Source organism: Lepus europaeus, chromosome 18, assembly GCF_033115175.1.
Source record: "Lepus europaeus isolate LE1 chromosome 18, mLepTim1.pri, whole genome shotgun sequence".
Lineage (NCBI taxonomy): Eukaryota > Metazoa > Chordata > Mammalia > Lagomorpha > Leporidae > Lepus > Lepus europaeus.
The window spans coordinates 55434102-55448206 of record NC_084844.1 but is presented as its reverse complement, the minus strand read 5'-3'; the positions used below and the strand labels follow the sequence as shown (position 1 = coordinate 55448206).

Genomic DNA, 14105 nt, shown 5'->3' with positions numbered 1-14105 from the left:
TGAAACTCCCGCTGTACAGTGAAACTCAGAACATGGAAGGTGAGAGAGACTATTAAAGGCAACCAGGAAGAAAAGACAGGGGACCTAAAAAGGAGTAGCAGTCAGACCGACAGAAGATCTCAGCTGCAAGAGCGTCCTAAGATCGATCATAAAACAGGGACAGAAGGTGGCAGGGAAGCATCACAGCTCAAGCACTGACATGTCTTTCCCTTGTTGTGACACAGCCTGGATATACTGCTTAGTCTTATATATTTGTCATATATATAAAAAGAGACAGATTTTCCATAAATAAATGAAACACGTTTAATCAATAACATTAAACAGAATGAAGAGTTTTAAAATCAGAAAAGGATAAAAGAAGGGGAAGAAAGGAAAATAAACAAAAGACAAAAATAAAAAGCATGGGTGGCTAACAGAAAACATGAACTAAGATAGTAAAAAGACGTTCGACTATTAACAATAACGTTAATAAATGTACATTAATTACATTCGGTAGTGGAAAGCCAAGATTCTCAGAAGGGAGTGGAGCTGAATAAAAAAATCACACCCTGACTGAGATTTGCGTTGTCACAGAGTCATAGTCCTTCACACAGTCCAGTAATCCCCGTCTCTAGTAGGTGTCGGTGCCCGTTTCCCTCAACAGTTATCATCGACCTTCACCCCTCTCCACAGGTCTCCTACATCACCACCGTTCCCTCACTCTCAGCAGATGAACTTGACCTACATGTTCATAGATTATATACTGGGAAGGGATCACCTCAAAGTCTGTCCATCCCCTTATCTGTCACCAAACTCCAGTGGCCCACACGGACCCACCCGCCGCTTCTAGACTCCCATTTGCCCCCATTCCCTGTCACATTGGAAACCCAGTGTCCACCTTACAAAAGGTCAGCGTCTCACCTGTGACCCGAATCGTGTTTTCCCTCCCTCGATGATTGCCACTGGAATATCCACTCCCTCTCATCCCTGTAAATTCAAGTCCTCTCCTTTTCTTTTCCAGTCCCAGCATCTCCCATCCCCAGCTCAGGGCTCCCCCTGCTCAGCGGAAGAAGTCTACGTCTGGCCCTCTTAAGTTACAACCCTTTCTCTATACGATTTCACAGTTGGGCTTCCTTAAAGAGTCATCTGTACTCACTTCCCCTTTTTCTTTTAAAAAATTTTATATTTCCTTATTTATTTGAAAGGCAGAGTTACAGAGAAAAAGGGGGAGGAACAAAGAGAAAGAGAGAGAAAGAGAGAGAGAGAATTTTCCATCTGCTAGTTCACTCCCCAAATGGCTGCAGTGGCTGGGACTGGTTGAGGCTGAAGCCAGGAGCCCGGAACTCCATCCCTGCCTCCTACGTGGGTGACAGGGGCCCAAACACCTGGGCCATCTTCTGCTTTCCCAGGTATATTAGCAGGGAGCTGGATTAGATGTAGAGCTGCAGGGACTCTAAATGGCTCTGTTATGGGATGCTGGTGCTGCAGGTGGCGGCTTAACCTGCTGCATCACAGTGTCAGCCCTATTTCCCCTTTCTCTACTCTTTTTTTTTTTAAACGATTTATATATTTGAAAGGCAGAGTTACACAGAGAGAGGAGAGGCAGAGAGAGAGAGAGAGAGGTCTTCCATCTGTTGGTTCACTCTCCAATTGGTTGCAACTGCCGGAACTGCGCTGATCTGAAGCCAGGAGCCAGGAGCTTCTTCTGGGTCTCCCACATGGGTGCAGGGGCCCAAGGACTTGGGCCATCTTCTACTGCTTTCCCAGGCCACAGCAGAGAGACTGGATCAGAAGTGGAGCAGCCGGGTCTTGAATTGGCACCCATATGGGATGCCGGTGCTTCAGGCCAGGGTGTTAACCCGCTGCGCCACAGCACCCGCCCCTCTACTCTTTCTATAATGTGGTCTGGGTGCTATTTCTACTATCTGACTTGAAACTGTTTATAACAAAATCATTGATAACTCACTTTTGCAAAATTCAATGTGTACATCTCAGCCATATGTTCTCATTCAACATTTCTGATATCCCCTTTTTTGGAGATACTTTCCTAATACCTTATTCACGTTCGTTCATTCTTTCTTTCTTCCTTCCTTCCTTCCTTCCTTTCTTTCTTTCTTTTCCTTCTTTCCTTTCCTTTCCTTTCTTTTCTTTTCTTTTCTTTTCTTTTCTTTTCTTTTCTTTTCTTTCCTTCCTTCCTTCCTTCCTTCCTTTCTTTCTTTCTCTTTCTTTCTTTCTTTCTTTCTTTCTTTCTTTCTTTCTTTCTTTCTTTCTTTCTTTCTTTCTTTCTTTCTTTCTTTCTTTCTTTCTTTCTTTCTTTCTTTCGACAGGCAGAGTGGACAGTGAGAGAGAGAGACAGAGAGAAAGGTCTTCCTTTTGCCTTCAGTTCACCCTCCAATGGCCGCCGCAGCCGGCGCACTGCAGCCGGCGCACCGCGCTGATCCAAAGGCAGGAGCCAGGTGCTTCTCCTGGTCTCCCATGTGGGTGCAGGGCCCAAGCACTTGGGCCATCCTCCACTGCGCTCCCTGGCTATAGCAGAGAGCTGGATTGGAAGAGGAGCAACCGGGACAGAATCCGGTGCCCCGACTGGGACTAGAACCCGGGGTGCCGGTGCCAGAAGGCGGAGGATTAGCCTGTTGAGCCGCAGCGCCGGCTTTCTTTCATAATGACCTTATTTATTTTCTATTTCTGCTCTACTGCACTCATACACCTTCTCTCCTCCTCTTACAATGCAGTAGCAGTCCTCAGTGCCCCCTCCCAGGCACGTCGTTGCACACACATCTCCCAGCCGACTTCATCCACTCCCAAATGCTCCCTTCTCAACTACTTGCAGGTGGTGGTGGTGCTCAGCTCTCTGTGGTCCGCCGTGATCATAGACCCCAGACCTATGGGGCAGTCCCATGTGAATGGCTCAAAGGCCTTCCAAACTCAACACAACACAAACTGAAACCATCATTTTCTCTCACTCCCAACCCTTCTTTGTTCACCTTTTCACCTTCTTCCAGGGATTGGCACCCTGTACCCTTCCTGAAGTTTATTCCAAGAGCCTGAGACTCTTCCTTGACTATTTCTTTGCCCGTAGATAAATCATATCCTATTGATTAACAAGCTTATCAATCCTCGTTTCTTCATGGCTCTTGAACTGTCCTATTTTCTACTCCCTCTGCCACCACCTCCATCCGGGAAACCATCCCCACTACTCTGAATTGCTGCATCTGAAGCCTCAATCTCTTCGGAAGAGTGTAGCTGGAGGCAGGTGCTTCTCCTGGTCTCCCATGGGGTGCAGGGCCCAAGGACCTGGACCATCCTCCACTGCACTCCCTGGCCACAGCAGAGAGCTGGCCTGGAAGAGGGGCAACCGGGACAGAATCCGGCGCCCCGACCGGGACTAGAACCCGGTGTGCCGGCGCCGCAAGGCGGAGGATTAGCCTAGTGAGCCACGGCGCCGGCCAGGATCTTATGAACTTATCATATTACCGTCCTTTCTCAAAGAGGAAAAAAAAGAAAAAAAAAATCCCAAACTCTGACATTCTGCAACTTCCATAGGATAAATTCCAGTCTTCATGGCCTAAAGAAGCCCAGGCTAATTTTCGTTCCTCTTTACCACTGACCACTGCCAGTTCTCATCCTTTCTAAATTCCAGCTACAAAAACGTGAACCCCCTCGCTCTTCCCCAGCGTGGGCTGACTGCTCCACCTCGGGGGTTTACAGCTCCCTCTCCTTTCTCCGCCTCAGCCTCTATCACTGTTTTGCCACCACCTACTGACTTGTCTTCAGAGGGCCAGCTCCTGAAAGGCTAGGACTCGGCCAAGTTCCTTGTTGTATTCTCATCTTTTGTCATGGGACTTGGAGTATAGCAGCCTCTGAGTAAGTATTCACTGGATGAATCAATGAGAAAGAAGATACAACAAAAGCAACAGGAAGAGAAATAAGGAAACTCTGTGTAACACTTGGCACATAGTAGGATATCCATAAATGCTCATTGATTTTAAAGAAAAGGATCAAGGAAGCAGGAATGAGGAGGCAGGAAGAATTGAGTTGATCTGGTCCTCTGATTGATGCCTTCTGTGTGAGTTACTTTTGTACCCTTGTCTCTCCAACCCAAGGCACTGGAGCTTCTACCGTAATTACTCCATAAAGCCTTGTGTCCCCATCTGGAGACGTGGAGGCCAGAGATAGCTGGTGGTAAACCCTGGGGGTCGCACAGTAGCTGCTGCCCAAAGCATAGCTGGACTTTCCTCCTTTTGCTCTCATTGTACCACCCTGAGTTGTCTGTTAGAGTTGGTATGACCTGGTTTATTCTCCTTACATATAATCACTTGTCATTTTTCCTACCTTGTTTCTACCCAGAGCAAAGTCTTTCACGTCTGCAGAAATCCCAATCATCTGGCCATAAGGGCGTCCCCTCGAGGGTATATTGTTTCCGTACCCTCTTACAGGTGGGTGACATTCTGCTCAGAACCAGCATCTTAGCCGCTCTCCTGATCTAAGGAGAGGACTGAGAAGGCAAGAGGTGTAGGTTCAACAGCTTGTTCGAAAGAGCAATGGGCTTGGGGGCCCTTCCCCCAGCAACTGACGTTTTTTTCATGCCCCACAAGGAGGACTAAAAGCCTGTCAGACGTTGCGGTATAAAGGAGGGCAGCTGCACACTGTGATGATTTCCCAGGATGATAGCTTCTGAGAGCTACATTTCCTGGGAAGTCGTTGACGTTTTCCATTAAAATAAGACTTGCGACATTTTTGCAATCCAGTGGGTTTTCCTGGGGTGCATTGATGCCTGAATCAGTCCCCTTTGACAACACTGTGAGTCCTTAGCTCCAGGACCATTGCATAAACTATCTGAGGCATTCAGTTTGAGCCATCATCCCCTACCCACGGTACCAGGCCCTGCCAAGACTTTGGGGCTCATCAAACATATGTGGAGTGGAGATGTCAAGAGCGTTTTCCAGAAGGTGGGAATCCCATGATACAGGAGGTGAGAGTGTCTTTTGAGGACTCCAGTCTGGCTGGACTTTGTAGAAGAAATGTGCAAAGATGGAAAAATCATCCCTTTGCTAAAAGTCAGACTCAGGGACTAAGAGGAGGACCCCAGCCTTTGCTGCCTTCTCAGGACTAGCCACAGTGGATTTACCTTTGTCTCAACTTCTGCAGCAGTCTGCTTGGTGATCTCTAGATTCTCCACCAAGGACGTCTCTCCCAGGAAGTTCCCGGATGCAGAGGAGAGGCGCGAGAGCAGGTTGTCTTCCAATGTTTTGAGGGTGATTTTGAATCCATTCTGCTGCTTTGTGAGCTCTGACTGCAAATGTCAAGCAAGAAGGAGTCAGGGAGAGATGCCAGAACATCCAGGGTAGCTCTGAATGAAAGTTGTGGAGGTGGGCATTGGGTCCCCTGCTGGGACCCCAACATCCTATAGAGGGCCCAGTTCCAATCCCTCTACACTACTTCTGATCCAGCTTTCTTCTATTGCACACCCCGAGAGGCAGCGGGTGATGGCTCAAGTACTTGGGGCCCTGCCACTCATGTGGATACCTGTGCTCCTGGCTTTGGCTTGGCCCAGCTCTGGCTGTTGTGGGCATTTAGGAAGTGAACCTGTGGATGGAGGCTCTCTCTCTCTGCCTTTGCCTCTTTACTCTCTGCCTTTCAAGTAAAATGAAAGAAGGAAAAAAAAAAAAAAAACCAGATTCATGGGGTCAAGAGTTATTTTCCCTAGAGATAGTAAACTAGAAGCCAAATAGTGAACGGCTTGAGGCCATGGACAGGTAAGTTGAACCCCAACTGCACCATACCTAGGCATATGACCTTGGGCCAATTCACCTTCTTTGCATTTAAGCCTCCTCCAGGGGTTAATCCTAGTCCTTACTTTAGGGTTGTTGTGCTGTGCTTAAACACAGTGATGGTGCAGTCAGTATGTATTAAATAGATGTTATTTCTGTGAAGAGACATTAGGACTAACTTTCAATTTTCTGGGTGGTCCTATCACCACTTTACTACTCCTGCATTAACAGCTCTTCTTACAGATTTCTTTCTTTCTTTTTGAAAAATAAATACTAACAAAAACTGGCTCAGTTCAGACAAGGTTGTTGAGTGGAACCCTCGAGTCCAAGCACACCCCATGTTGTCTTCCTTTTCTTATTGTTAAGCTCCATAGACCAAAGAACTGGACAATTTTTTTTATTCATATGGGGCTAGGAATTGGGGACTTAACTACAGGAGGTTGTAGCTCCCCTTGGTCCTTGTACAGCCTTTGGATCTGTGGAAAGACAACTGCTGTGTCTACACAGCAGACTCATAGAATGACAATTACTTTAAATAGCACTCTAACCTCAGAATCAGCCCTTAAGGCATCTGGTCTGTCTGGAAAGCCCATGAGAGCATTTCGGGCCTGGAAAGCCAAGACACTGAGGCAAAAAATGTCCTACATGAAGGACCTCAGTGGGTGAGACCCAGTGTAAAGAAGTAGTCATCAAAGAAGGAGATACTTTCTCTGAAGAGAGGAGAGAACTTCCACTTTGCTTATGACCTTGTCTAAATACTGATGGAGTTTGTGGATTCAAAAGGCTTCCATAGCCTAGGCAGCTCATGTCAAGAGCCTAGGGTGATCCTGACATCATACATGACTATTAATTGTTAAATTAACAAGAGTCACTGTGTATAACTTCCCATGAAGGACCTCTGTCCTCAAAAGGAGTTGTATTATAACTATATTTAAGTGATCCCAAAAGATGTGTCATTATTGGGTGCTTCATTAAAGTTAGTTAAGTTTCTAAAAAAAAAAAAAGAAGTAAAATTAACTTCAAGATGCAATGACTTTGAACAGCCCTTGTCTTGACTGTTGAGGAACAGTGTTATTTTTTTTACCATGCAAATTGTTGAACTCTTTACTTGGTACAGAGTTGATCTTCTGTGTATAAAGTTAATCAAAAATGGATCTTAGTGGAGAAATGGGACTGGGAATGGAAGGCGGGGTGGGGGGGGAGAGGAGAGGTGAGAGAGTGGATGGGAAGGTGGGTATAGTGGGAAGAATCACTATATTCCTAAAGTTGTACTTATGAAATGCATGAACTCTATATTCCTTAAATAAAAGGTTTTCTTTGGGGAAAAAAAAAGGACAACTTGTTTGCCGGAGGTTCCAGCCATGCCCTCCAGTGGCCACCCTTGCCTGCCTGCTGTTTCCTAACAACACACATCTCTATCTTCCTGGAAGACCAGAATTCAAAGTTCTCTTTGCTAGGAATCTCCTGAGCCCCTAGGGGCTTTCAAATCATTCAGGAATTAGAATAAATGTTAACTTCCCAGAGACTCTTTTCAGACTATCACTGTTTATCTTATCTCCCTGGCTTTCTCATATAACCACATTTTATTTTCTCAAAAATGTTGTCACTCCCTGACAACATTTTTAAAGAGTAATTTATTTAATTGTGAGCCAGACTCATAAACAGAGAGAGGGACACGCACGCACACACACACACACACAGAGGTCTTCCATCCACTGGTTTACTCCCCAAATGGCCACAACAGCCAGAGTTTGGCCGATCCAAAGCCAGGAGCCAAAAGCTTCCTCTGGGTCTCCCATCTCCCACGTGGGTGCACGGACCCAAGCACTTGAGCTGTCTTCCACTGCTTTCCCAGGCCATCAGCAGAGAGCTGGATCAGAAGTGGAGCAGCCAGGACTCTAACTGGCACCCATTTGGGATGTCAGCACTGGAGGCAAAGGCTTAACCAACTATGCCAAAATACTGGCCTGAGATGTCATTCTTTATTTGCTTACAATTTTATTTTTCTGAGATGCCATTCTTTATTTGTTTACAATTTTATTTTTCTGTGTTCCCTGAGGGCAGGGCCATGGTTTCCCTTGTCCACTGTTGAACACCCCCCAACACACACACCACGCTTAATATCTTGCCTGTTGTAGAGTTGGTGCTCCATAGGAGTTTGTCCAGCAAACAAAGGATTGCAGGGAGTAGAGGCCCAGAGAGCCATGAATGCAGTCTCACATGCATTGTGATTTTGGGGTTGTCTAATATAATCAAATCATTTTTTTAAAGAGAGGAAAGAAAAAACATGCTATCTGCTGTGGACAAAATTGTGTCCCCATCTTCCCAAATTCATATGGTGAATCCTTAACTTCCTGTATGACTGTATTGGAGATAGGGCCTTGGAGGGGGTGATTAAGTTGAGTGGGGTCCTGGGCCAAGAGACTTGGTGTACTTGTAAGAAGAGACCCCAGAGAACTTTCTGTCTCTCTCTTTCCATGTGTTCACAAAGAAGACACCACATGAGGGTCCAGCAGGCAGGTGGCACCTGTACGCCAGGAGGAGAGGCCTCAGCAGACATGTAAGGTCTCAGACATCCACCCTAAGGGATGATGAGGACATAAATGTCCGTTGTTGAAGCCATCTCGTCTGGGGCATTTTGTCATGGAAGCCAGAGCGGATGAAGACGCCACTCTAATATGAGAGAACACCTTTCTATTACCCTTGCAGAATTTAATTCCCCTTGGTTCTGGGTGTTGGCATGTGAGCACAGGTGAGCAGAGGCCCCCATGTCCATAGCACTACACAAGGGCCTGCTCTTGGTAATAGGCATGCCCTTTCTCCAGCTACATTTCCTATTCTTCAGCTCTTCTTATCCTCCCTTTCCCAATTCACTGTTCCCAGGTGACTAAGTGGAACTGAAACTCTTCGAAGGTCTGGCAGAGCCCATCCTGCTCAGCTCCTGGAGAAACAGCCCCTACCTCTCCCAGTCGATGCACTGCAGAATGTGGCGGAAAAGCATCCCTTCCTCCCTCCCTCCCCGAATGCCCAGCCTACCTTCAGATGCTCCAAATCTGGCCTTTCCATGCTGACCACGGCGGCCAGCAGCTGGTCCTCCAGGCCATCCCTGGTCACAGTGAAGTTGATCAGAGTGGCCTGAGCCTGCAGCTCAGGCTGGTAGTGAGGATTGGCCAGCTTGGTGTGAAGGATAAGCCGGAATTTGGGATTATATTCACACTCCTTGTCTCCAATTTTAACGAATCTGGAACAGAAAGGCTCAGGTGAAGTTTGGGTGCCTGCCTGGGAGAGTTGATCAGGGACAGAATTCTAGGGTTTGTTTTCACAAATTCAAAGCAAACAGTGTTGCCATACTCAGAAGGATTTCTCCTAAGCATGTCTAGTGTGGCCCTTAGCATCCTCTTTGCTCTAATGTAGGAACAGGCACGGAGAGAGAGAGAGAGAGACTTGCTCCCAGAGCCACCATGTTTGATTGCGCACCAGGCAACTCTAGCGAGAACCATTTCCATTGAATGAACTGAGTTACATTGGCAACTCGAGCCAAGGTAGAGTAGTGCAGTATGAAAAAGTTCCAGCAGATGGCAGTAAAAGGCTTGGAGGTAGGTGCACCTGCATGAAGTTGGCACAAAAGTGCTTTATAGGCTAACAATAGAGATTAACTTTTACTCATGGCTGACGGGGGAATGACTTTTATGGGTGAAAAAGATTAAACACATAAATGAACATAACCTAGGGACGGGTAAAGACAGCTTGGAGCCTGAGCAGCCGGTGAGACTCCTGAGTCAAGCAACCTTCATAATAATGATCACTCCCTGTTACAGGCGCTGATTGCCCTTCTGCTTCCCCCCTCTCTCCTCTCTGCACCCCCTCCTTCCACTCTGCACTTGCTAAGTCCCGATCATTCACCAGCACCCAGAGTAGCAGGGTGCATCAAATGGATGAGGAGCTGAGTTCTCAGAACTCAAGGCCAGCTGGCGCCGCGGCTCAGTAGGCTAATTCTCCGCCTGTGGCGCCAGCACACCAGGTTCTAGTCCCAGTGGGGGCGCCGGATTCTGTCCCTGTCGCTCCTCTTCCTGTCCAGCTCTCAGCTGAGGCCCAGGAAGGCAGTGGAGGATGGCCCAGGTCCTTGGGCCCTGCACCCACATGGGAGACCAGGAGAAGCACCTGGCTCCTGGCTTCGGATCAGCGCGGTGTGCCAGCTGCAGCAGCCATTGGGGAGTGAACTAACGGACAAAGGAAGACCTTTCTTTCTGTCTCTCTCTCTCTCACTGTCCACTCCGCCTGTCAAAAAAAAAAAAAAAAAAAAAAAAAAAAAAAGAACTCAAGGCCACTAGCTCTGGGTACAATGCTCACGCTAAAAAATCAGCCTGCTTCTTGACCATCTCCCTACTAGCATTCCTCCCCAGCTGTGCTCTGCGGCCATTCAGAAGGAAGTCAATGAAGATGTCAGAGGCATTCTGGGAAGTTTTCTCTAGGAGAGGAGGGCACCTAAATGGCACTCTGAAAAAGATGTGCTCCAGGGAGCTGCTTGACATGAGCTGAGAAAGGAGACTCTAGGAAGAGCAGACTCCATCCAGGGTGGAACTGGGGAAGCAGCACTTCTGAGTCTTACCGTCCTTTTTTAATGACTTCTCTCCCGAGCAGGGGTCCCAGAACAGGATTGATGGACTCCTCGAGGTTTTCAATTAACACCACGTCTCCAGCCTCCAGGGCATGCTCTATGACTTGGAGGTAGCTGGAGGAGCAAGTTGGACAGCGTGAGGCTGAGGCAAGGTATGGGTTTAGAGGCAATTTAAATAGACAGCTGTAGGGGCTGGCATTGTGGCATAGTGGGTAAAGCTGCCACCTGTGATGCTGGCATCCCATATGGACGCTGGTTTGTGCCCTAGCTGCTCTACTTCCAATCCAGCTCCCTGCTAGTGGTCTGGACAAAGCACTGGAGGATGGCTCAAGTGTGTGGGACCCTTTCCCCATTGTGGGACAACCAGATAGAGTTCCTGGCTCCAGGCTTTGGCCTGGCCTAGCATTGGCCATTGCTGCCATTTGCAGAGTGAAACAGTGGATGGAAGATCTCTCTCTCTCTCTCTCTCTCTTTTTCTCTCTCTCTCAAATCTGACTTTCAAAATAAATAAATAAATCTTTTTTAAAGAAGATTTATTTATTTATTTGAGAGGCAGAGGCAGAGGCAGACAGAAAAAGAGAGAGAGTGTATGTATGTCTTCTATCCACTGGTTCACAAACCAAATGGCCACAATGGCTGGAGCTGGGTAGATGCTATGCCAGGAGCCAGGAGCTTCTTTCCAGGTCTCCCATGTGGGTGAAGGGACCCAAGGACTTGGGCCATCTTCTGCTGCTCTCCCAGGCACATTAGCAGGGAACTAGATCAGAAGTGTAACAGCCCAGACTTGAACTGGAGCCTCTAGGGGATTCTGGCACTGCAGGTGGTGGCTTTACCTGCTATTCCACAGCACCAGCCCCAATAAATAGAAAATAAAATAAAATAAAAATAAAAAAGACAGCTGTGGCCTCTGAGGCACATTGGTAACCTTGGAGCCACATCACTTGGAATGTCTTCAGTGACCCCATTTTTCTGTATTTAAAGTGATAGCTATGTGCTTTCACACACTTTTAGCAATAGGGGGAAATGAGAAAACATAGAGAAGGATATGAAAAATGAACCATGATCCCTGGTTTGTCATTGACATTCTCATGTGTACTGTTTTTATTTTGGTACACCGTACCTCGGGATTCCATGGAGGATTGGTTTTGGGACCCTCCTGGACATCAAAACCTGCAGATGCTTAAGTCCTTTATATATAGTGGGACATGGTATTTTCATAAAGTCACGCACACCTTCCTGTCTACTTTAAATGACCTCTGCATTAATCATGCCACCTAGAGGAGTGTAGATCTAGGTATATAGTTGTTATGCCTTATTGGTATAGGGCATGATGGTGAGAAAGGAATGTCTGTACTTGATCAGCTATAGTGGCTGAATCTGGAAATGTGGAGCCACAAACGTGCAGGGCCAGCTACAGCCCATTTTCAAACTTCATTTTTATATTATTGAGCTTCTGTGGCACTTTCATTTTACAATCTGGCTTTTCATACATAAAATGTGTTGAAAATATTTCTTTTGTCATTAAATATTATTTCATAATAACTTTTAATGACTGGGTATCAGACCATATTAACACACTTTAATTTATCCATTAATTAACAAAGATCTAGGTTACTTTTAACTTTTCAGTGTTACATAGAGTTTAATAAACATGTGATTGAGTTAAATTTTCCATAAATTAGTCTGTAAGTTTGATGTAATTCTAATTCTCACCAAAAATAACCATAAAATTTTATGGAACTTGATAAAAGATCCTAACGTTAACCTAAAAGAAAATAATGTAGATGCTAAGAAAAAAAATTATAATGAAGAAAAAGAGAGACTCATATAATCTAAAACTAAAACATTTTATATAACTTCAACAGTACAGATTTATAGAAAGAAGTCTTTCAAAATCAGCTTATCTTTAAATTCATTTTTGGGCCGGTGCTGTGGTTCACTTGGTTAATCCTCCACCTGCAGCGCCAGCAACCCATATGGGCGCTGGGTTCTAGTCCCGGATGCTCCTCTTCCAGTCCAGCTCTCTGCTGTGGCACAGGAGGGCAGTGGAGGATGGCCCAAGTGCTTGGGCCCCTACACCCGCTTGGGAGACCAGGAGGAAGCATCTGGCTCCTGGCTTAGGATCGGCTCAGCGCCAGCCATGGTGGCCATCTGGGGAGTGATCCAACAGAAGGAAGACCTTTCTCTCTGTCTCTCTGTCTCTGTCTCTCTCTCTAACTCTACCTGTCAAATAAAAATTAAAAAAAGTAAATAAAATGCATTTTCTGTGGACTCCATAGAAAAGATTTATTTATTTATTTGAAAGGCAGAGTGACAGAAATAAACATTTTCCATCTGCTAGCTCACTCCCTAAATGGCCACAGGAGCCAGGGCTGGGCTAGGCTGAAACCAGGAGCCAGGAACTTAATTCTAGTCTCCTATAAGGGAGGCAGGAACCCAAGTACTTGAGCCATTGCCTTCTTCCTCCCAGGCACATTGGCAGAGAGCTGGATTTGAAGTGGAGTAGCCAGGACTTGAACCTTGGCACTCTGATACAGTGTGCTGGTGCCCAAAGCCTGCCTTAATCTGCTATGCCATGATAACTAGCCTGTTTAGAAATAAGTCTTAAAGGACATCATATAATAGTAAGTTAGAAGTATTTTTGAATGATGAATTAGAAGTTTTATTTTCTTTACTCTTTTTTGTAGCTCTTTCTCCCTCATTTGTTTTAAAAACAAAATGATAATACATTGCTTTTGTAATGAGAAATATCACAATAAATGGTACTAAATATAAAGCTAAACAATTAAAATCTGGTACAGTATTAATAAAATAGAAAAGAATAAATATCATATTTAGTAAAATTATTTAACATATATTAAATTGAACAAGTTTAATTAAATGGTATCTAATTGAAGAATGTTGGAAAATTCAATAAATGTCACTTGCACAATTAGTCTGTGCCTTATACATTCTTTAAAATATATTCAAAGTAATTGGATTTCAATGTAAGAAGAAATGTCATAAAGAACTAAACAACACAGGTGTATATTTAAATAATTTCTGCAGAGACAATACTTTTCTATGCATGAACTATAAAAGAGGTAGATGACAAGTCTGACCAAATAAAAGTGAAAATAAAAGGCACTGTAATATGTTCAACCCTACAGATAAAAGGCAAATGAGACAACTGAACAACTTTTTATTCCTCTGATGAAAGAAGACTGTATATATGAAGGTACCCCAAAAAGTACATTGAAAGATGGAACTAAAAAAATCAGTTTTCTTTCTTGCAAAAAGTTGAAGCCCTTGTATAGTTTTTCTTTTCCTGAAACTTCATGAAAAATGTGCATTACAAAAAAAAAAAAAAAAACCTCATGGGTTTCAAAATGTTTTTGTACCAAAATGAACTGACTTTTAATTTTGTTTTCCATGAATTTTGTGAAGTTCCTTTGTAGTATGTGTAATACAATGTTTGAATACAAATAACAAAGGACAAATCTAGAAAACTACTCAACAAGAAAGTGGTCAAAGGACATGAACAGGGAATGAACTGAACATCTACTTATTGAAGGCCTACTGTGCGCCAGCAGCATTTTAGGGAATAGAGGTAGAGCAGTGAGCAAAAAGGACACGCACTTACATTTAAAATGCATTTACTAACGGACTAGGAAGAAATATTTCAATCAATGTTTGGGGAGAAGGTCAGGTTTGGATTCCTTCGGGGCTGAAGAATACAGATAAAAATATAGCATACC

The 14105-nt window shown here is 45.0% G+C and overlaps 1 protein-coding gene across 1 annotated transcript in view; it reads right to left on the bottom strand.

Moving 5' to 3' along the window:
• The window catches only part of DNAH9 (dynein axonemal heavy chain 9), a 359765-nt gene that overhangs the window by 67022 nt on the left and 278638 nt on the right, over positions 1-14105 (bottom strand). The window contains exons 54-56 of the mRNA XM_062215967.1: positions 10360-10482; positions 8787-8991; positions 5108-5272 (exon numbers count right to left, since the gene is read on the bottom strand). Of these exons, the coding sequence (XP_062071951.1) occupies positions 5108-5272; positions 8787-8991; positions 10360-10482 (493 nt within the window). The remainder of the gene's footprint in view (positions 1-5107; positions 5273-8786; positions 8992-10359; positions 10483-14105) is intronic.